The 22,617-nt window shown below is 61.6% G+C and overlaps 1 protein-coding gene across 2 annotated transcripts; it reads right to left on the bottom strand.

Moving 5' to 3' along the window:
• Nucleotides 1-4,982: 4,982 nt before the first annotated feature.
• Nucleotides 4,983-21,628, bottom strand: TSC22D3 (TSC22 domain family member 3). Of its 2 annotated transcripts, none has more exons than XM_080365623.1 (3): nt 21,136-21,628; nt 6,831-6,882; nt 4,983-6,244 (listed from the first exon to the last, which is right to left on the bottom strand). In XM_080365623.1, exons 1-3 carry the CDS (start codon nt 21,456-21,458, stop codon nt 5,999-6,001), a joined length of 621 nt encoding a protein of 206 aa, XP_080221749.1. In that variant the 5' UTR covers nt 21,459-21,628; the 3' UTR covers nt 4,983-5,998. The 2 variants fall into 2 exon arrangements, with proteins under 2 accessions (XP_080221749.1, XP_080221750.1); XM_080365624.1 differs by lacking the exon at nt 21,136-21,628 and adding an exon at nt 7,147-7,339.
• Between the last annotated feature and the right edge of the window lie 989 nt (nt 21,629-22,617).

Below are 22,617 nucleotides of genomic sequence, written 5' to 3'. Positions count from 1 at the left end.
TAGCAGTCCCCTGGGTGGAAGTGTTTACTCCAAGCATGGCTTTTCCTATACGAAAGCCTTCCGGGTCCCTGGGTTTGTCTGAGTTCGAGAACTTGCTGTTTCTAATTGTTTTATTTGTTCTGGTGCTCTGAATGAATCTCCCTTTCTTGGCAGGAATGAGGAAGTTCACTTTCTCAGGAACATTTTACTGCTCAGCAGCCTCTTTATCGCCTCTAATAGATCCCATTAACCTTGTGGAGCAGTCACACTGGCTCTGGCACATACAGGCAGGAGGAATCTCAGGCTGTTTGTGCATCTTGTGCAGTCTTTTCACCCACCTGCGTGACCCAGCTGGTTTTCATCTTCCTTAGCTCTTCTTGTATCTGATGCTGTCATTTGACATCATGTCCCACTTCAACACAACACTCACATGCTACCTCCTTCCCTCTCTCTTGCTGTTCGTCTAAGCTCAGCTCCTTGAGGCTGTGTAACCTTGCTCCTGTCTGGAAAGCTAAAATTCTTTTGCGGCTGTGCAACAGCAGCTCCCACCACTGTCCCAGCCCTGGGAGGTGTCTATCCAGAGTATTGTCCCAGCACACAAAGCCACCTCACCAGGGAGGACAAAGCTGTGGCTCTCCACATGCTGACCCACAGCAGACTGCAGGCAGATGGCTCGTCTCTGGGCTCCCCTTTCTCCAGCTGGCTGGGGATGAAAGGATGGCCAGTGCTGCTGGCTCCCCAAAGGGTGACATCCCTGTGTCTTAAGGGACAGCTGGACCCAGATCATAGCATTTGACCAAGGTGAGGACACAGCTGCAGCCCACAGGCAGCAAGCCATATAAGCGTTCAGAGGTGTTTTTTTTCCCCCAATGTGGAAACTCATCCTGTAGTCCATGAGGATGTTGGGAGGACACCTGAGAGTGGAGAGGAGTTGTCTGGGGTAGAAGCACCCTGCCTGCTCCTTCTGACATTCCCAGCAGTCCACGAGCAGACAGGGAGAGGTGCCATGCCTGAGGGCCAGCACAGTGATGGTGCCTCAGCCAGGGGCACCCCGCATGCCCAGCACTGCCTGCAGTCTTGCTGCCAGGCGACTGCCTGCTGTTTGTTTCACTTCCTGATACTGACAAACGCCTGTGGTTGGGTGTCAGGGCAGGGTGCTGGAGACCACAAGCCACCGGGGAACACGGTATACCCACCCGAGCACCCCTGCCTGGGGCCTCCACCCCCACACAAAGCCCAGTCCCAGCGGCATGCAGCTTCTGCCCTCTGCGGCAGGCTGGGCTCTTGCTCTGGCAGGTCTCTCTCCCGTTGAGGCTGTTCAGGTGACAGGGTGGCAGTGCACCTGGAAAGGGGAAACAGCTCTGTGACCTGCCAGGGGACTGAAAACCCTGATGGGGCTCAAGGCTGGCACTGCTGGGTCCCATCCCAGGAGGCCACAGGCCTGGGCTGGTTCCCTGTGGTTGTATAACGGCAGCACAGTACATGCCAGGGCAGCAACAGCTTCTCCGCAAGGACTGCATGTGCTGTTTCGATAGGCGCTGCCTGCATCCCACAGGTGCCAGTGCCCATAGGCAGGCAGAGCTGGCAAAGGGTACAACTGCAGCATGCCCGCCGTGGACAGGCTTGCCAAGCAGCTCTGCCAGAGCCTGGTACTGGTACACACGCACACTGGAAACAGCTCCATTCCCGTCTGCCTGGCCTGATCCTGACCGTCATGTGGCCCCTGCAACCCCGTGCCCAGATGGGGACTGCCTGTAGCAGCAAGTATCTACACACACTGCATTGAGCACATGTGCACTCCCCCTCTCTGCAGCAAAAAGTTCCCTGACCCCCTTCTCCACCATGACCTGAAGCTGAGCCAGAGTCCTGGGGGGGCAGAGCCCTGGCAGCTCAGCCTGCCCCAGCAGGGTGGGAGAAGAGGGACGCATCCTCATCCCAGCCCCTTTGCTCTCCCCCTCTCCCTTCCAGCCCCAGCTCACCTCCATCCCTATCTTCAATCCCCATCCCACCACACCTCCACTCCCATCCTCATCGTGCCCACATCCATACCCCATTGCATCTCCAGACCCATTCCATTCCATCTCCATCCCATCCCATCCCCTTCCCAACTCCAGTCACGCCCGGGCCCAAGGACAAGTGGGAAGGAGTGGGTTCACAGTCCCCCCTCCTCCCAGTGCCACATTGCACCCCCATGCAGGTCAGGGTGCGGGGGCCCGGGGGAGTGGCGTGGGGGCCGGGAAAGCCCCGCTCTGCCCAGCAGCAGCAGCACCACCACCAGCAGCAGCAGCGCCAGCAGCTTCTCGGTTTTTCTCGAACCGGCCGTTTCTCAGACGCTTCCTGCCGCGGCGCGTTAACCCTCGGGGCGCCGGGGCAGCGGGAGGCGGGGGCAGCCCGCGATGGCCGCCGTGCAGCTTTAACCCTCGGCTGCCCGGGATGCTGCTGTCACCCACGTCCCGCGTACGGACTGGCCGAGCCTGACTCGTTCCCGGGAAGCAGGGTACGGTGAACCACGGGGAGCTCAGGGCAGCCCCTGCCGCGGCCCGGGGCAGAGCTCAGCCGTGCCTGCCTTGCCTTAGGGCCTGGGTCAGCTTCCCCTCCTGCTGCCCAGGGGCTGCCTCTTCAGCAAGGTGCATCCTTGCTGGGGGGAGGAAGGGGGTCTGATGGCGAGGGCTGGTGAACCACACTGCCCCGGCACCCGGCTGCCCCGGTGGGGGGCTTATCTCCTTTTGGGTGCTGCACAGCGTGTGCCACTTTCTCCAGGGTCTGCGGCACAGCGTAAGAGGACACTGTGTGCAGGAGGAACAGGCAGCCTGGGAAGGGTATTTCCAAGCTTTTTCCAGAACCAGGGGGCCTGGGAAGGACACAGGGTCTCTTCAGGTGCCTAGGGGTGACGAAGCCCTCCTCCAGCCCCCAGATGCATCAGGGGCTGGGGCACAGACCCTGTACCCCGGGGGGAGAGGGTGGCAGCCCCTTTCCTTTGGCTGTTCCAGCCAGGCTTGCTGGGTGCTCGGCCCAAGGGTTCATCTCCTGTTCTGCTCCAGGAGATGCCAGGGACACCACCACGGCTGGGCTCAGCCTTGCGCAGCAGCTCTGCGGTGACATGGGCCAGCGGCAGGGAGGGGTTTCTGGTGGGGCTGCCCTGTGCCATTGGCTGGCACCGTGTCACACCACACTGCGGGGACAGGGAAAGGCTCTGCCCACCCGTGGGAGGAAGGCTGATCTCGAGTAAGTGGTTTGGGCGGGTGGGTTTTGCAAAGCGGTTGTAATAGGCCCTTGTGCCATTGCCTGTCACTGCTGCACAAAGGCATGTGAGGGCTGTGGGGCATCCCAGCGATGCAGGGAGGGGACAGGGGATGGGGAGAGGTGGCGAAGGCAAACAGGGCTCCAGACTCCAAATGCCATCACTGCATCCCTGGAATGCAGCCATGGTGTGGTGTGCAGCAAGGTCAGATGGGGTACAGAGCTCATCACTGCAGCCCAAACCCTCCCCGGAGGGTTGCAGAAGGCTGGGCAGACAATTTCCCAGCAGGTGGGAGCCCAGTGGCACCCCAAACACCCACTGCGGTGAAATGGCCAGCACAAGCACAGCAAGTACCCTGGGAAACAGCCATTCCATGAAACTGTACTGCCCCAGAGAGTGGCAGCACGGGGGATGCCCTGTGTGTGTGCGTAGATGCCCTTGGCCTGCATGTGCAAGGGATGCACGTACACACTGTAGGGGGTGCCTGTACCTTGTTTGCACACACACACACAGAGCAGGGAAAGCAATCAAACACAGTACTCACACACCCAAGGCACACACATGTGCATGCCTAATTCTTGCACTAGAGTGTTTGCAGAGCTGCCTGTGCAAGGCTGCAGTTGGGTCCCAGCCCTGGGACAGACAGGGGACAGGCACCCTGCATGTTTTCGAGCTCCTGTGGCCTGTGTTTTGCTGTTTACCCAGCGTTTCCAGGGTGTCAACCGTCCTCAGCTCCCTGGTTTTGCGGTGACTCACATTGGGCTGGGGCCAAGTCACCCGCACTAGAGCAGAAACCCAAAGCAGTGCAAAGCAGCTCTGCCAGCAGTGCAGGGCACGGCCAGCCACCAGCTATTGTGGGCCTGGGGCATTCCCAGCCTCTTCTCTGAGCTGGGGCTGTCTCCAGCTGGCTGAGCAGCCATGACCATGGTATAAAACCCCAGGGGAAGATACTGCACCTAGCTTCAAACTATCCTGCCAGCCTGGGGCTCTGCTCACACACCTCCTGGTATCCTCCAGCCTTCAACCCTCACCCAAATGCCATAGCCACCCAGCATCCTCAGAGATGGAGGGTTTCGGGTTTTTTTTTTTTTTCCCCTCTCCCACCTACCCCATGGGGTTGAATCCAAGGCTGGCTGTACCCTAGGACAGTGCTGGGGCACCCTCAGTCCCCATCCAGCACTGTTCAGTCCAGCTGACCCGTCCTCTGACCCTCACACCTTCTTTCAAGATGGTCCAAAAAGTAGTAAAAGAGAAAAGTCAGTGATGTCTGTGAGAAGCAACAAACCAAAAACACTGGAGAAAGGGCAGAGCTAGACTGGGGGTGCATACAGTTCCACAGTCTGAGAGAAGCTTCCTCCCCACTTGCCCCCCTCAGCCTGCCCTGCACACATCTCTCCCCTGTCACAGGCATGACAGAGGCTGAAGACCCGTAGGCTCAGGGCACCTTTCCTTACTGTACACCTGCCCCTCTGGGAAAAAGGCACCTGCTCACATTTCCAAACTCCCATCCTGGCTCAGCCAGAGCAGTTGGGGGGGGGGCGGGGCAGGGACAGACGACAACAACTGACCCCCACCTCTGCTGAAGAAAGGGAGCTGCCAGGTTTTTTCAGCTGTGGAAGCAGCACCGTCCTAACCCCAGCAGGTTTGCAGCAGAGCATCCTCACCAGTCTCATCCCAGCCCCTTCCTCAGCAACCTACACTGCCCCTCCCCCAACACCACCTCTCCCTTCCCAGCCACAGACACACAGCTCGGGGCGCACACTTGTATAAAAAGTAGAGTTTATTGCCATTTCTACCTAGATTTACACAACTGTGTCACCGCTTCTGACGTCAAAAGGGACGTCCTGTCACTTCCCAGAGAGCTGGTCAGGGAAGGTGAGGAGCCCAGGAGCATGGGCCAGCTCCCTGCAACCCAGTGGGCTGGAGCACAGCCCCTGTCGTGCCCTGGTCAGTCCAGATCCTCCCAGCGCTGTTGCATGGCTCTGTCATGCTGGCTGCTAGAGGGGGGTGAATCCATCCCCTCCGTCATGCCGCTGGCAGCACTGGCCACCCAGTTACAGCTGCTTGCCATTCCAGTCTTATGTCAAATCCCCCAGCTGTACAGAGATGGGCATGGCTGGCCCAGAGCAGGGCACCACTCATGCACGTGTTTATACATAAATACAGCTACAGAAGATGCCCAAGCTAATAAAACAAGCTTTTTTTTCCTTGTAATCCCCACACTGATGTGCGTACAGCCATGCACTACACTGCAACTGCCACCACCGGTGCTACTCAGTCAGGTTTGGGTTCCAGCATGCTCCTGGGTGGCTAGTGGGACAAATCTGCATCGCTCACGAAAAAACGTTCTTCCTCCAACGTCAGGCTTTGCCAGAAAGAGACAAACCCCCCTGCACAGTGCAGCAAAGGCACAGGACTGTGTGCTCTCCTTCCAACCGTGGATTCCCATCAAAGTGCCAAAGGGTGCCTGGCACTGCTGGGGTGTCGTAGATGCCCAGGTTTCAGCAGCGCCTGGGACAGGCAGGCCAGATTTACTCCCAGCACATGGTGGGTGGTTGGATGGGGAGGGGTCAGCTGCCCACGTCTCCCTTGCAGAAGAGCACCCTCATGCAGGAGATGGCCACTGGCTCTGTTGGCTGGCCAGGCTTGCCCGGGGTGGGGCACGGCTCCATGCCGGGGTCAGGCAGTCCTTCATGTGAGATGAAGGCGGAAACGATTTTGCAGGAGATTAAGTAGAAAGAGTTCTGTGGCTCTGCCCACCCCAAGGACAGAGCCACCTTACACCGCAGAGCCCCCTGAGTGCTGGGCCGGGGCAGCTGCCCCAGGGCTCTGCTCCTCCGGGCACAGGACCTCCGCAGGGAGCCGGGACTGGAACTTTTCCAGTTGCTCAGGGCTGGCGAGGGTCTTCAGGAGGCTGTTTTCACGTTCTAGCTGGGAGTTTTTCTCCAACAGTTCTTTGATTTGCTCTTTCAGGACCTCAACCTCCTCCCGCACTGCATACATCAGGTGGTTTTTCACAAGATCCTGCAAAAGGGCATTGAAGAGACTGATCACTTGATGATTACAGCCTGGGGGTTGCTCCCACCCTGCTCTGCAAAGCTCTGCCCCTAGCTGCTTGCCAAGTAGCATAAAGGCTTTTTCCAAAGGCTGTCTCTCCCCACCTCACCCTTGGCAGCCTGGCCAGGGCTCAGTGCTCACCCATTGCAGACCCCGCAGGCCAGCACCCACAGCATCCCTAAGGTCCATCTCCCAGGTCTCGCTGCCGCCGAAGCCGTTCCCCAGCTCCCCTGCCCCCTCGGGGGTTTGGCAGACTGCAGTTCCCTGTCACCCATGGGACCTGGCTTGGTTACCCCCACCCCCACCCCCCAACCCCGGAGGGTCCTTCCCAGGTTCCCCCCCCAGCAGGCTCCCTGCGCACTGCAGCGCTGCCGGAGCCAATCAGCTCAGCCACCGGCGGGCAGACAAAGCAGCTGCTCTGCCGGCAACAGGCTGGGGAGCGGGGATCCCCCCTCGGGCAGAGCACCCACCCGGGGACCCCCCCGCCCACCAAATAAGAGCACCGGGGGGGTCATGAAGCAAGGTGCGCGGGGAGAGCAGCGCTGCGGCTCACCATTGCCTGCTCGATCTTGTTGTCGATGGCCACCACGCTGGCTCCGGAGGCGCTGGAAGAGAGCGGAGAGGCAGCGCGTGAGCAGAGGCCCCCGAACACAGCCCTTCCCGGGGGTCCGCGCCCACCGCGGCTCCCGTGCACCGGGGCCTCCCCCTTTGCCGGGGTCGGCGCACCGGGCCCCCCCGAGCAACAAGGCAGCCGGAACCCCCTCAGCACGGGCACAGCAGCAGGCGACGCGCCGGCCAGCCCCGGGCCACAGCGGAGAGCGGCGGGGCGGGGCGGACCGCACCGCGGCCGGTACCGGGGCTGCCCCTACCTGTTATCGAGCTTCACGGAGACCACGTCCCCCCCAAGCAGCGAGGAGAAAAAGGAGATGGAGAAGTTGTGGAGCTGGTAGACAGCCACCTCCATGGGGGACTGGTACATGCCGGTGCTCATGGCTATAGCCGCGGTGAGCTGGATGCGCGGGCGAAGCAAAACCGAACGCAATGCAGCGCTACCCCCCCCGCCCCCGCTTATATCGGCGGCGTCCGCCCCGCCGGGCGGTGCCAACGGGCCCGAGCCCGCCCGCCGCCCCACAGCGCCGCGCCCGGTGTCGGGCCGGTGCTGCGCCTGCTCCCCAGCACGGCACCGCTACCAGCTGGTAACGCACCCTGGCACAGCCCCCCGGCACCCTGGCACTGCGCACAGGCGCTCCACGGCCGCACTTCTGCGCCTCCCAGTTGCACCCCAGCACAGCGTGGCCCCCTCCCAGTGCAGGACCCAGGCTCTCCAGCACTCTGTCCTCTCTGCACCTCTCATCTGTACACCCACCCATCTTCTGCAACGAGAGTCCTGCCACCCCACCCCTCAACCCCACATGCCTGCGCGGCCCCCATGCCTCAGCACCCCCTTCCTGTGCTCCCCACCTATAACTGAGATGGGAGTTCAGCTGTGCGGGGGCCCCGCTTGAGGGGCTGGGAAAAGGGGAAAACGCGCTGTGCCTTTGGGGTACGCACGCCTGCAAGCCCACGACCACCAGAGCCCGCCCCGGCTGCAGAGACGGGGCAGAAGGGAAACGGGCAACCACGGGCGTGCAAAGCAAAACCAGGAGTGCAACCCCGGAACGGGAGTGGAAAAACAACACAGGCACGCAAAACATGACCCGGAGTGCAAAACAAAACCGGACTGCAAAGCAGAAACGGGAGAGCAAAACAAAACTGGCGTGCAAAACAAACCCAGGGTGCAAAACAAGCCCAAGACCAGCGGGCGGCCCGCCCCGCCCTTGCGTAACCGCCGCCGGCCGGGGGCGGGCGCCGCCCCGCGGCCCCGGCCGGAACTGCAGCGCCCCCGGCCCCTCACCGGCCCCGGCCCCAGCGCTGCCCCCCGAGCTGCGGGCGGGGGGCCACACTGCGGGTGCGCGCAGCGGGCTCCGACACTGTGCGCCGAGCCGCGTCCCCGCGGGTGCACACGCCCGGGCAAGCACTGGGGTCACACCAGGTCGGCCACCGCGCCCCCGGCGCGGCCCGCACATGGGGGGGAGGCAAGTTCCCGTCCCCCCAAACACCCCTAGCAACACGATGGGGCTGGGGCTGGCATTGCCCCCCAGGTGTGACGCTCCCCTGCGCTCGGCCGTCTGCCAGCTCCAGGGCTTATCTCTGCCCTCCGGACCGGGACCGGCAGGACTTTGCTCAGCCCCAGGCGCGCACCCCCCCGCCCCACTGCTGCCGCCCCGATGGGGCTTGTCCTCCCCAAGCCAGGGTCTGATGCTAAACGAGACCCTGCGGGACAGCCCGCAGCACGGTGCAGCACCCGAGAATGTGTTAGTGCTGGCAGGAGCACCTGCACCTCAGAGATGCCGCAGAGGACCCCAGATCCTCTGACCCAGGGGGCTGAAGGTGCCCAGCACCAGGGTGGTGGGTGCCAGCACGGAGAGAGGCCAAGGAGCCACAGCCGGTGGGCACGCTGCTGTGCCCCTGCCTTAGGGAAGGGGTGAGGGTGGGTGGACTGGTATTTCCCTGTCACAAAGGGAAACTGAGGCACAGTGGCTGCTCAGAGCACTGCCCTGCCAGCTTGCTCCCCAGCAAATCGGAGCCCCACCTCCCAGGATGGGATGAGGGCCATGGTGTCCCGAGCGGCCTGAGATGCTGTGTGGCCCATAAACTGTGGCCAGGCACGTGCAGGTGCCCTGAGACACACAGGTTTGATGGGGGGTGCAAAAAGCATCTTCTCCTCCCCGGTGTGGGGGTTGTGCAAGGGATGGGTGCTTCCTCCCCGGGGGGCACGTGTGGGACCCATTTGTCCCTCTCTCTGCTGGGGGAATGATGCACATCCCCCCTTGCCAGCACCAGCCCAGCCCACGTGAAGCTGCTGAGCAGGGGGACTGGTGTTGCAGAGAGTGGGCAGGGGTCTGTCCCCCCCAGCCCCAGGGCTGGCACGTGTCCCTCCACCCTGCCCGCAGCCAGGCCCCACTCACCAGTCCCTCCTCCTGAAGAGGCTTGGGGAGTACGGTGGCTGGAAGGCCATGCTGGTGCCTGCAGCCCCGCTCCAGCCCCTCTGCTCGCCGGTGGCAGCCAGCACGCCAGCAGCAATGCCGACTCTGCCCGCAGTAGCGTCCCCCTGGCCTGCCGGGTGGCAGGGACAGCCTGGGTGCCGGCACGTCCCGGGGCTGCGGGCATGGGGTAAACACACTGGGTGGATGACCTCAGCCGCGCTCAATTGGCCCTTTCAGGGGCCGGCGGGACAGTGTGCCATCCCGAGCCGCGTGGGTGCTGAGCAGGGAGCGGGTGACTGCCCCCCTCCACGGGCAGATGAAAGGCGCTCTGTGTGCGCTTGTCCCCAGGGTGGCTGGCAGTGGGCAGGGGTGGCAGCCCCCAGGACAACAGGGCACAGCTCCGTCCCCTTGTCCAGGACAAGCCCAGGCCACCCACACAGAGGGTCTCATGACTCAGCTTCCCATTGCAGCTGAGGGAAGGTGCCCATCTCACTGTGGAGAGGGCAGGAGGGAAGGGGAGAGGCATTTTCTCTCCCACGATTGGGTGTGTCAGTGGTTGTGCCACCTTCTGTCTCCTGCAATGAGGTGGGCAGCAGCAGGGAGATAGGGTGGACAGATCCCAGCCTGCTCCTAGCCCTGGAAGCTGTGCCTCAGTTTCCCCACCTTCACATCTCCCATGCTATGGCTCCCCCAGACCTGGCCCAGCCCCCTTCCCAAAGGAAAGCCCAAAATTATTAGTGCCAGGGACCAAGGGCTCCAGGATGGACAGATCAGAGCTTGGCTCACAGTCTTTGCCTCCCAGATCTGGGGTCCTGGGCGCTGCCCAGTCGCTTCCCGACACAGTGCTTCAGCACCCAGGGCTGGGGAAAAGCTGGTGATTTCCACAGCTGCTGGAGCGAATCGGGGAAGTGCAGCGACACAGTGCTTTGAGAGGAAATTGCTTCAGCTCTGCCACCTCCAATATTTTTCCCATGGAGCTGGGACTATTGCAAAAATAAACAAAAGTAAGTCACTGACTTTGCTGCCATCCCTCCTGGGGTCTTTCCCAGCCCTGCACAGCCCTGAGCACCACCATCACTGCTTGGGGTGTGGGCTCCCTGGCTTTGAGGCTGGGAAGGATGCTGCCCTCCTCCATGAGACCCCCAGGGGAGCAATGCTTTTTAGGGGTGGAAGCACAGAAGGCTCTGCTTTCTTTTTCCTTCCTGGCACTTAATTAATGAGGAATCCCAAGGCAGCATGCTTGGCTGGGGGCAGGTCATGCTGGACATGGGGGCTGCCTCCTGCCCCTGGCACAGCCTCAGCCAGGGATGCAGCCCACCCCCTTGCAGCCCCCCACCCGCAGACCTACTCGAGGAATGTGGCTTCTGCTGCAGACACCCCTGGCTGTGTTGCTGGGTGCACGCAAATGTAGGCACACCTTGCAAACCATACATTCACGCAGACATGTGCAAGTCCTGCATGCAAATGCATGCCCTGCACACACAGGCACACCCACATGGACGTGCCCATGTGCATTTTCTAGCCCACATGGGCATGCACCCTGTATAGAGGTGCACACGCACGCATGTGCACTTGTGCATGCACACTCTACAAACATGCCCCTTCTGCATGCATACTGATGAATCCTGCACGTGCACTGCAAATATGTCCCAACACATGTGCGTTGCTGTGACTCACAGCTGATGCAGACACACACCTGGGCATGCACACAGTGTTGGCAGTGCGGCATGGGGGCAGCTCAGCTCAGGAGGCACCCCCCAGCCCACAGGGCAGCCCCACTGCAGCCCACCTGGGATCTCAGAGGTGGGAGCAGCACTGCACATCCCTCTGCCGTACCCCTGGTTTGTGCTCAGCTCTCCCCAGGGATTTGTATGGGAGGCCCTGTGGGCTGTCCAAACACCTCCCACAGCAGCAGAGTCCTGCATGGGGCCCCAGCTGTGCCCGGAGCAGTGGGGGAGCCCTTTCCCAGCCCCCTGTGGCCCCAGCAGATGGCCTTGCCAGGCTGCTGGCCCTGCTCCAGCAAGGCTTCTGGTAGCCGCTTCCTCTCCCACTGCTCCGTTCCCGCTCCGTCGGGGCCCGCCAGCAGCACAGCAGGGTGGGCAACATCCCCCCTTGCTCTTCCTAAGGAGCAGGGGCCATGGACTCGCTGCTACCCTATGGCACCAGAGGCCATGGTGATGGGCACCTTGGAGCAGGCCAGCCAAGAGGGGCCAGTGGTGTCAGCTACATCCCTGGGGTAGCAGCATGGCAGCTCTTGCCTCATGTGTGCAGCTATGGGATGTTCATCAGGCAGGGTCCCAGCTCGTGCCTGTGGTTATTTTAGGAACAATAACAGCAGCCACGATACAGTGTAATTGTGACACTAATTGTTGCTCTCTCTGGGGAAAAAAAAAACACCCTGTGGCTGTCATGGAGCAGCAAGGAGAGGTGGTGACACCAGCTACTCGCTGGTGTAACCCCCAGCAATGGCCCTGCACGATACTCCAAAGTTGCTTGCGACCCCTCAGCCAGCCTACACACAGCCTGTGCCAAGCCTGGGAGACATCAGTCCCAATTCCCAATTGCCAGGTGACATTTGGTGACGACCCCTTCCTCCGCAACAGGATTCGGCAGCACAGACACAGCTGGGCTGCAGCCCCCAAAGGGCTAAGACCTGGCTGGACCCAGGGATGACAAGGAGCAGGAGAATGGGATGCCCTGGCACCCCACACCTGCACCATGTTGTGGGTCAGAGGATGTAGCCCTGTCCCCATGGCCCTAGGGATGACATATGCTATTGTGCTGAGCCTCATGCGTTGAACCCCTGCCGGGCACTGCGGTGCCACATGCTGAAGGATGCCCTTGCCCCCTCAGCTGCTGGTGGGAGCTGAGGGACCGGCCAGTGCTGCAGGAGCAGTCCTGGCTCCTCAGCCTCTGCTCTCCTCCAGCTCCAGGCCATTCTCACTGCTCTGTGGCAGTGTTCCTGGCTTGCTGTCTCCCAAGGACTCAGTTCAATGGGAGGAAGGCCCTTCAGAGGGTCCGAGGCGTGGGAAATGTTTATTGCCTGGCCTCAGAGACACTGGAGAGCAACACGGGAAAGGCGCAGAGCCAAAGCTGCCCAGGCTGCTCTGCAGAGTCAGATCTCCAGCTCAAAGGGTCAGAGCAGAGAGGGAGAGGAAAAGCCACCACTTGCAAACACGCAGCTAAGAAAATGCGGCCTTTCACAGCCTGAAATCCTGCAGCCGTGGCTGTGCTGGCCGAGGGGACTGGGGATGCCAGCGCCAGGGCCAGCTGTGTCCCACAGGAGCTGAAGGAGGGGTGGCTGGAGACGTGGGTGATGGGTGGGGCTTGTGGAAGCCCACAGTGGGAAGGGCTGGGTATGGAACCGGTCTGTGGAGCCCCCAGTCTTGCTCCACAGCCCTGTCCTGGTGCCGGGGAAGGAGAGGTAATGGCATGAGGCTGCCCATGGGCAAGGAGGCAGCTGTGTCATCTGCTGTCCTACTCAGCCATCCCGCTCCCAGCACCCCAAACTGTGCCTGGCCGGCCCTGCACCACTGGCGTGGGGCTGCTGGGCCAGTCCTGAGGGCTGCAAGGCCAGAGCTGCCTGCTGCCAGGGCACACTGGTTGGCCAGCTCTTGCTTTTCTCATCCTGAAGATGTCCTGGCTGAGCTGTTTGCTACAGGCTTGGCATGACTCCCAGCTCAGTCGTTGCCTTCCAGGGGTTGCGTGGGACCTGTGGCAGCGCCATGCAATCAGGAGCCCTGTGACACGGGGACCTGGTTCACACCCACCAGGGCCTCAGAGGGCTCATAAATCCCTCAACCCAGGGCATCAGCTGCTCCAAAGAGAAACCCCTCCTGGGTACATCTGTAAGTGCAAGTCCTTGCCTGCAGAGCCAGTGCTGCTGGCCTTGCTAGACTTAGCCCCCATCCCAGGGCTATGGGACACCGGAGCAATTGGGAGAGCCACTTTGCTATGTTGGGAAAGCCCAGGGAGGGTTTGCCATTGGGGAAGGCTGATGTGGAACCTGTCCTCCCCTCCCTTCACCAGCGATGGAAGCAGAATGAGCTCCCGCGGGTGGTGGGCAGGGGACACAGCTAACCCCCCACCAGGCAGCGGGGCACAGGCAGGGATTGCGGTGCAGGGACTTCTCCAACCTGTTGGGCTGGAGGCAGCGTGGGGAGGGCGGAGGGTGCTCTGGCAGGCTCCCATGTCCAGCTGTTGGGCTGCCTGCTTCCTCTGATAAAGGTACTTGGCTGTACTCCCAGTTCTGTTTTTTCTGGCGTGTGAGTGCACACCCCGGAGCTGGCCTGCTGAGGGCTGCAATTTTTCTTTCTCTAACTTTGTCACCAGCCCCTCTTCTTCCTCCAGTGCCCCTTGCCCAGTGCACCCCAGTAGCAGCTGCCTCCCAGCAGCAGTCAAGGAGCGGAGGTCAGAGATGACCCGGCTCTGGCAAAGCCCTCCCCGTGATGCTGTACATAGGAAGGTTCCAAAGCCACAGCTTCCCCAGGCGTGCTGGGGTAGGAGGGGAAGAGGAAAAAGGGCTGATCTGCTTATTACCACCCCCGGGCCATGCAGCCCAACCTCCTGCCTTGCCTGTGTTTGTTGACACCAGCCCCGTGCTGCTGCCTGCACAACTCGGGCCAACTCAGAGGACGCCCTGCCAGGGGCCGTGCAACAACCCTGGCCACCCTGCTGCTCCCTTGCCTGCACCCGGCCCATGCGGGGTCCCACAACCATGGCGCACTTAGAGGGAGCAATGGCACAATCCAGCAAAAAACCCCATGGTGTTCCCACCAGCATTGTGCCTGGTGGCGGCAGTGGGGAGAACACAGCCATCCCCCAGCCATACTCCCTACCTTTCGTGGGTCAAGGATGCCCAGCCTCAAGGAGGATGGGTGGACTGAACCCTCAGCAGAGTTCTCATCCACAAATCTGTCCGCAGAGCAAGCATTTCACACCCACGGGCACCATGGGGTGGAGTCCAGCAACTAAATTCCATGTTATCACCTCCTTTGCTTAGCCATGCCCTGCCCTGCAGGTCTCCTGCCAGCTCAGGCTGTGAGCTTCAGGTCTGTCCTTGTTTCGTAGCCCACTGTATCATCTTGGACAGTCCCAGCTAGATCATCCCCAGATCCTGGCTACCCTTCTCTGGTTTGGTTTCACGGAACTGGAGACAGAGCGGAGGTGGCTATGACACTGAAGGGACCCCCTTGCAGCACCACGGCCATGTGGTGCCCTTGAACCTCCAAGTGTGTGGTGGGCAGGGGGCTGGAAGCTCGGGCGCTGCTCTCCCCTCACCCCTTGCTGGTGCACAGCCAGCTTTTCCAGAGATCTCCAGCCTGAGAGAGGAACCCCAAGGCAGGGCCTCCAGCATCTTCTGAAAGAAATCCCAGGCTGCTCTGCAAGCAGGAGCTGGTGCTCCGGAGCCACACTTGGTGCTGGAAGCTGCTGCCCTGGCAGCATACAGGAGTGCCTGGCTTGGTAATTGGAAGACAGTTCATTGTATAATGAGAGGACAGAGGCTGGAAAGCTGCAAGAGAGCAGCACCTCAGCATCCCGTGCAACCCCAAAAGCTGCTCTTCCAGGGCCCACACTAACCCATCTTCAAGGAAACCCCTGAATCCTTCACTTTCCCCTTTCAAAGGTGCCCGAGCTTTGCACTCTACTGCCTGGCCTGATGGAGATGCTTGGGGGGAGCCACAGCAGACCTTCAACACCCCTTCCCTGGGGCTGGCTGGCCAAGGGGAGCAAAGCCTGGACAGGCATAAGCCAGTGTGGGTCAGGAATAGGAGAAGAGCCGAGCTCCACTGGTGTATGAGCCAGCTGCCCCATGGGAGGTCAGGCAAGGACACATGCTGGGGCTGCACAGTTTCAGCAGAGCTGGTTATTAATACCCCGTCTGGCCTTTGCAAAGAATCTTGGGCATTTCGAACCAGGGACGCTTCGTTAAAACCCTTCCCTTCCTGACATTTCAGAACAATAACAACACGAAAGACAATAAGCTGCCAGCAGGACGCGTACCTGTGACGCTGCCATGGCTGTCTGTGTGCCCGGCCTCGGCTGCCAGCCGTCACCTGGCTTGTGCCAACTCTTGGGGAAAACATGAGACAGTCCCCTGCCTCCAAACTGCCTGGAGCAGTCCTGCTCTGCACCACAGGCGGATCACCAGCATGGTGATCCCATGGGAATATCTTGTGCTGCCCCATGGCATCGGCCACCCTGCTGCCTACCTGGGCAGGGTTGCCAGCCCGGGGGAGTCACAGGCAGGGGTGGCAAGGACTGGATCACTCCCAGGGACAGGGGGACAGCAGCATGGGAAGGGGCCCAGGGCTTCTGCTCTGCTGCTGGAATCATTCTGCAGCAAAAGCCTCTCAAATACACACACACACACACATATATATAACTCTAAACACACAGACAGAGGATGACAAACTCCTGTCCCAAAGCCAGCAATGTGTGGCACCTGGATAAATATAACTCAGAGCTCATAGGCAAAGCATGGAAGCCTTTAATGCCTCTCTAGCCTTCACTCCCCATCACAAGCCTCTGGGTATCCTCTGCCCTCTGCAAACTGAGTCTCAGTCACTTAACAAGGGCAGGATCCTCCTGGACCCTCTTCTGCCCTTGGAAGCCACCTTACAGCGGACGCACACATGCCATGATCATCTTCCCTGTGCACACACGCAGCCGTCAGGCTCTGCTGACACGTGCCCTGAACCCCTCTGTCCCACACAGGTCACTGTATTCAGTCCTCTCTGTGCTGTGAGGTGGCCAGGGAGATGGGTGCCAGCACAGAGGAGTACACCAGGGACACAGTGTGCCCACAGAGGCATCGCCCATGGCACCCACATCTGCGCCATGTGCCCGGTGGGAGCTGAGATGCTGTCTGGGTTGTAAAGGGCTTCCTCTGCGGGCCAGCCCCAGCTCACGGCCCAGCCCAGCATTCCCTCATTCCCTGTTATGACAGGCTGTGCCGTAGCGTGGTGCAAAGCCGTAGTGTCCCTCCATTGCGCCCTGCATCCAGGCACCCTGCTGCCAGCCTGGTCTGGAGACTTCTTGGGCCACCCCCCTTTGTCCCTGGGTGGCACGGCATGTGGGACCTGGGGGCCACAGCCCTGGGCACTGGAGGCAGGTGTGCCCACACCTGTGCTTGCTGTTGTTTTGCTCCAGCCTGAACTTTCTCCTCCTAGGGAATGAGCCAAGATACCCAAGAGGTGATAGCATACAAAGCAGGGGATTGTGGGTGCCAGAGGAACACCCCGATAACAGGCCTGATAAGGGCACCCTTGCTGCTGGCACCAGGGAACCTGAGCGGGTTTGTGCCCCTTGCTTTAGCAGCTGTGCTCCTATACTGGCATGGGAGGATGTGTGGATGCACATGCTCATGTGTTGCTGAAGTCCAGCATAGTGCAGGAGGACCAAGCAGCTCCATCTGGAGCCCGAGTCTGGCTCTGGGGTTGCTGGAGATGCTTCAGCCATGCTGGATCAAGCCCTGGGCTCTGCAGGTCAGGGTTAGATCACTGCTGGGGGTCTCAGACAACCTACATTCAGCATTTCCAGCCTGCCTGTCTCTGGGGGGTTCCTCCTGGCTGGGTGGTCTCTGACAGGCTCCCCATGCTCTTTCCTCGCTCCAGCGATGCTGTGAGGGATGCACAAGGTAGGGATGCTCGGGACCAGTTATCTACAAGGCTGATGCTCCTGCAGGAAACCGTCCTGCTTGGGGAGGGTGTGGGTTCCTGTTCAGAAAGGCCTTCTCTCCATGCCCTCACATGGAGGGCATCATGAGCTGCCCTCTAGGGAGACCTTGGTGGTGCCAAGAGGCCAAGCACACACGGAAACACTAGGTATGGGGAAGCCAGCTACCACCATGCTGGCTGGGCAACCTATCTCCCTGCAGACGCTGGTGTGGTGGGCAGGAAGGTCTCTGACATCCCTCTGCAAGGCCAGCGTTACCCTGAGATTATTCATCTGAGACCCAGGCACAAGCCTGACCGACAGTGGGCTGGGGAGAGCAGCCCTGTGACTGTGTGGCACCTTTCCCGGGGCAAAGGGAGGTGAGGGGAGCCAGCGGCATGGGAAGAGGTCAGCGCTGTGGGGAGAGAACAGCATCCTCCCAGGTGTGTACTGGTGTGTGATTTGAGCAGGGCCCCGCCTGGCTCTGGGTGGAGAAGAGGAGATATGTGCCAACCTGTTCACCCACATCGTCCAGCCCATGCCAGCTCTCCTGCCCAGCCTCTCCTGGATAACATCTGGAAGCCTGGCCAGCCTGTGCCCTGCTCTGCTCTGGGCAGCAAGGGGACACTTCTGCAGGTGCTGTGGGACCTGCTGCTCCACTGAACAGGGTGGGCAATGACACACCCTTTGGTCTGTGCCTTGAAAGAGGCTAGGGGCCACCTTCCCCTGGGCAAGCCAAGGGAACGGCAGGGAATTGCTGTGCTGCACGGAAAGGCTGGAGGAAGGATAAATGCAGGTAGGAGAAGCTGGGCAGCACCACCTTTCCCACCATAAGGTCAGGCCAGCAAGCAAGAGCTGCCCAGGCAGCGATGCCAGGGTGGCATTTGTGGCATGGCACTATTTGTTCCTGTCTGTCGGGTGTCACTTTGCAGCACTGATGCAGAAGGAGGAGATGGAGCCAGGGCGTAAAGGGCATCTCAGGGTGGCTGGGCCAGGGAGTGCATTCCTGCCGGCCGAGTGGGCTGGAGCAACAAGGATGCATTGATGGGGAGAGGGGGCTGTGTGTGGGAGCACGTGTAAGCGTGAGAGAGGTGTGGGTGTGAGACTGGAGAGCTGTCCCGCTGGCTGCTCTGCCCGCCCCGGTCCCGCGGGGCAGGTCTGCCCAGGGAGGGGGCTGGGAGAGCCACCCTTCCTGCTCAGGACCAGTGCACCGGGCATTTGTTTGCTTTGCTCCCATGGGACAGAGCTGCATGTGGCCTGACCCGTGTCCTGTAGCATGGGTTGCTGAGCCCTGCAGACCACTGAGATGCCAGTGAGCTTTCATTTTAGCGGCAAGAATAGCTTGTACTCCAGGGAGTAGCTGACCTTGGCATGCCCAAATCCTCCCACTGCCTGGAAGAAGATGCCAGGCAGCCGGTCTGCTGTGCCCGCCTTGGCTTCCATGACAGGCATCTTGTCACCCTGGGACTCCTACCCCATGACCCAGCAGGCTTCGAGGTGATGTTCCCACAGGCCAGGCTTGCAGGAGCTCCAGGCCGGGGAAGCCCATCAGCACTGAGCTCAGCCGCGGCACACCATGGTCAGCACAGCTTGGCAGGGCTGGCGGTGGCATGTGCTGCATTGTGCACCATGCCTATCCCTGCCTGCTTCTGCGAGATCCAGCTCCCTCCAGTAAGGAGATTCCCCAGTGTGCCCTGGAGAGCAGGAGAGCCCTGCTCAGCCCCCTCCAGCCTCTCAGGATGAAACCATTTGTTCCTGGCTACTAGGCTATGATCAAGAGGGCCCAGCACAGCTGAGCCGAAGTCTAGTGATGACAATGCCAACTGCACAGAAACTTGTCATCTCAGCCTCCTGTGGAGGCTCAAGTACTATCCTTCTGCCAGGGCACGCACCCAGCTCCAAGCAGGCAGGGTGCAGGTGTCCCAAGGACAGGCATGGATGGGCGGCATGGCCCCACTGAGGAAATGCTGGCCAGGATTTATTTCAGGCTTTGAACTTTAGCTGTGGAAGAGGTCGGAGGGGGAGCAGGCTACAGGGGTCTGCCCTGCTCCCAGCATCATGCCCCCCCTGCCCTTCCAGCATTACGTTTCCCTCTTCCCTGATCACATGTGGCCTGATCCTGGATGATGCCGAGGCTCAGGACACAACACACGCCAGGGTATGGAGGACAGGCTTGGGCACCACAGCAAGGGGAACCAAGAAGCACAGATGTGGACAAACCCTGGTCCCTTGGCACTTCTGCTTGCTCACTACCTCAGCAGAGCAGACACTCACTTGCCAGGAGCACCATGGGTCCTGCTTCCGCAGGGATGTGTTCGAAAGCAGCCAGCCATGCTCAAATCGCTTGCCTCTCACCCGTGGCCACCGTCACTATCTTCCCCAGAGGAGCAGCCCGGGTGCTTGGCTCCAACACGTGGACCTGACAGCCCACGCTGGGGACAGTGTCTTGCTCCCCCTCTCCACCCATGATGCCAAGTGGCTGCAGCCTCCCGGAGTGAAGGGAAATCTCTGGCTCCCGTTTACCTCCTGGCTGGGTGGGTTTGCTGTTTGCGCAGCCGGGAGCCCGGGCCGAGTGCCGGGTGCCTTGGCGAGCATCCTGGCCCCTCCTTCCCCACCTGAGCGGCAGCTCGGCGTTATGTAAGCGCAAGAAGAATGTCTCCACCGAGGATGGCTCATGGGGAGCAGCCTGCTCAGCATGAGACGCTGGCTGGGGCAAGGAGGCATACACGTACCACCTGGGTGGCTCGCACGCGTGGGGCAGCTACGTGTGAGCCTGCCCGCCTTCCCGCGCTGGGCAGGGGGAGCGAAGGGTGGCTTGCTTGCCTGTGCACAGCCCAGGAACACGCCTACAGGTGCATGTACATGCAGGGAGGGGAGGGCATGGCAAGGTGTCTGCAAACATGCGGGTGCTGCTGCGCACCCCACTTGCATGCTACCTCACCCACAGCAGACGAACGATTCCTGGAGCTGCTGCCTGCCCTGCTAGTCACGCAGATGCCTGCCACGTACATGTGCCCTCAGCCCTGGGAGGGGAGATGCATCCATCCTGCTGAAGCCACAGGCACTCCAGGTGCTACCCCCTGGTACGAGAGCCCTGGCTGGGCCTACCAGCCTGCAGCACAGCCTTCTCCTTGCTGTCTCACTAGCCCTCCCAGATGGCTGGGCACCAGGTCTAGCCCCATCGCAGAGCCAGAGGTGCCAGTGCAGGACCTGAGACAGCTAGCTCTGTTCCCTCCCCATCTCTGGGGTCTCCCTCATCAGGGCCAGGGACCCTGCGGAGTGCCAGCCCTTGGGACCCCCGCCCCCCCTTCAGTCTCTGCCCACCATGCTGGAGCTGGGGAGCAGGTTGGGACCCTGCACTCCTGCCTTCCCCAGCCTTGGCAGGGTAAAGCCCAGCCCTCTGGCAAGCTGAGGGGGCCGGCCCCGAGCCAGTGCCCCTGGCGCAGGCAGCCCCCTGCCAGAGCAGCCTGCTCTGAGCCGAGAGGGCACAGCTCAGTCAGGGACCAAGTCGCTTTCCAGGGATGGGAAATACCACCCAGGCCAAATTTGTCTCCACTCCATTTACTCCAGGGAGAGACAGGGAAGCTGCTGAAAGAGCTGGATCTGGCAGTAGGACTCTCCAGCTTCCTAGTCAGTTTCTCACTAACTCTAAATGTGGCTTCTGAGGCAGCACTGCTGTTTCCCAAGTAACAAGCTGCCCCTCTCTATGCAGGACTAAGTGCCTGTTCGACGCTGGACAGTGTTCATGCCCATGCAGGCAACGTCTGCGTGGGTAAGATGTAGCCAGAGAGATGAACAGAGTCCAGAGGCTGAGACACACAGCTGGAGGCTGTTGTCACTGCACAGACAGACGCAGGACACCAACAGAGGGGCACCACTGGCCATCACAGGGCAGAGCCACCCAGACCTGCGCCCAGGGACTGGGCTGGCACCACCCACGGTGGGAGAACTGGGCTCCCTACCATGCATGGCTGCCCAGGCTTCTCCCCACCTAGAGAAAAACACCCAGCAATGCCACCCTACCCAGCCCCAGGGTCATGCGGCTCCCCCTGCCCCTGCCAGCCCAGGGGGGCTGCAGGCCCCATGGCTCGCCCCCGCACTGCCAGCTCCTGAGCACAGGGGTCCGGCTCCAGGCACGCAGGCAGCAGCCCCTCGGCATCCGTCGTTGACACCCACCTGTGGAAGAGCAGGAGGATGGAGAGCAGGGTCTGGTCGATGTTCCTGTTGCAGATGCCCTGGTTGAAGAGGTAGCAGGGGTCCCGCACGACGGGCTCCAGCGAGTCCTGGCGCATGATGGAGCTCAGCTTGTCGGTGTTGAGGTTCTTGCGGACCAGTTGCTCCTGCAGCTGCCGGAAGCTGCTGACGGTGGGGCTGCCCAGGTTGTTGTTCTCGCCCCCGGCCCCCTCCTCCAGCCCGCTCCGGTTGGCCAAGTCCAGGCAGCAGCTGCAGCAGTCCAGCCCCACGGGCGACCGGCACTCCTCCGCGGGCGACGAGGACATCCCGGGATACCCCCGCGCGTTGCCACGGCGGCGCAACCGGGGCCCGCTCCCGGGGCCGCGGAGGGCGAGCGGCGGCAGCACGCGCCCGGCTGCCGAGCGCAGCGCACGGCCGCCCGCCCCGGCTCTGCCGCCCGCCCCGGCTCCGCCGCGCTGATTGGTAACGGCGGCCCCGAGCGCACAGGCCGCCCGCCGCCGCACCCCGCCCCGCCGCCGCCCCCCCCGGGCACCCGCCCCCCCCCCGCCGATCCTGTCCCCGGCAGCCCGGCGCACCCAATGCGTGGCTCCCCGAGCCGCTCCCCGCGCCCCCGCCCCGCCCCGGAGGCCTTCCTTCAGGGGGGTCGCACCCCCCAACCTGCGGGCTGGAGTTGGCCCGGGAGGGGGTGGCAGGGGGCCACGGTGCTCCCCCCCGCGGCGGGGACCCCCGCCCCACTCCGCGCGTCCTGGGGAGGGGGAAGAGGGGCTTGGGGAGCTGGAGCATGCCCGTGGCCTCAGCCCCCGAGGCTCGGGCAGGGGCACGCAACAGCCCCTGCGGCTCCAGAGCGGAGACAGAAAAGAGGGAAGAGGGGAATAAAGCCCCCGGGCTGGCGGAATCGCCGGGAGCTGCCCGGCTGTGCCAGGGAGCAGCTTTACCAGGAGCCAAAAACAGGGCACAGGTGGGATGCAGCCAAGGTGCCCAAGGACGTGGGGGGAAGTTTTGGCTTTGCCTGCAGGGTGCTGGGCACACAAGAAAGGAAAATTTCTGCAGAGAGGGAAAAGGGACTTCCATAGCACTCCTGCATCCCATTGGGAACGTCTTGCCCACCAGCAAGCCGCACTGGTCTCCACGGGCTGGCGAAGGGCAGTTGGGGCACAGCGTGCTGCCCCGGGGGTGCTGGGACACAGGACAAAACCAGCTGAGATGTGGGGACAGCTGGGCTGCAACGCCCCAGACGAGGAATGGGAGTGTGCCAAGGTCCTGGAGAAGGAGCACAGGCAGAAACAGGGTGAGAGGGAGCAGACGGCACGCAGGGCGGCAGCTGGGCCAGGCCTGCCATCACCGGCGGTCAATGAACCCTCCGAGCCAGCTGGGAGATCTCTCACCCCTTTGGAAAGGAAAACATCTGGACAAAATGACCAGGAGCTGCTGAAGAAGGGTTGGCCGAGGATCTGAGAGGCAGCA

The sequence above is a fragment of the Falco punctatus genome, assembly GCF_963210335.1.
Source record: "Falco punctatus genome assembly, chromosome: 15".
Taxonomy (NCBI): domain Eukaryota; kingdom Metazoa; phylum Chordata; class Aves; order Falconiformes; family Falconidae; genus Falco; species Falco punctatus.
This window is presented reverse-complemented; position numbering and strand designations above follow the sequence as displayed.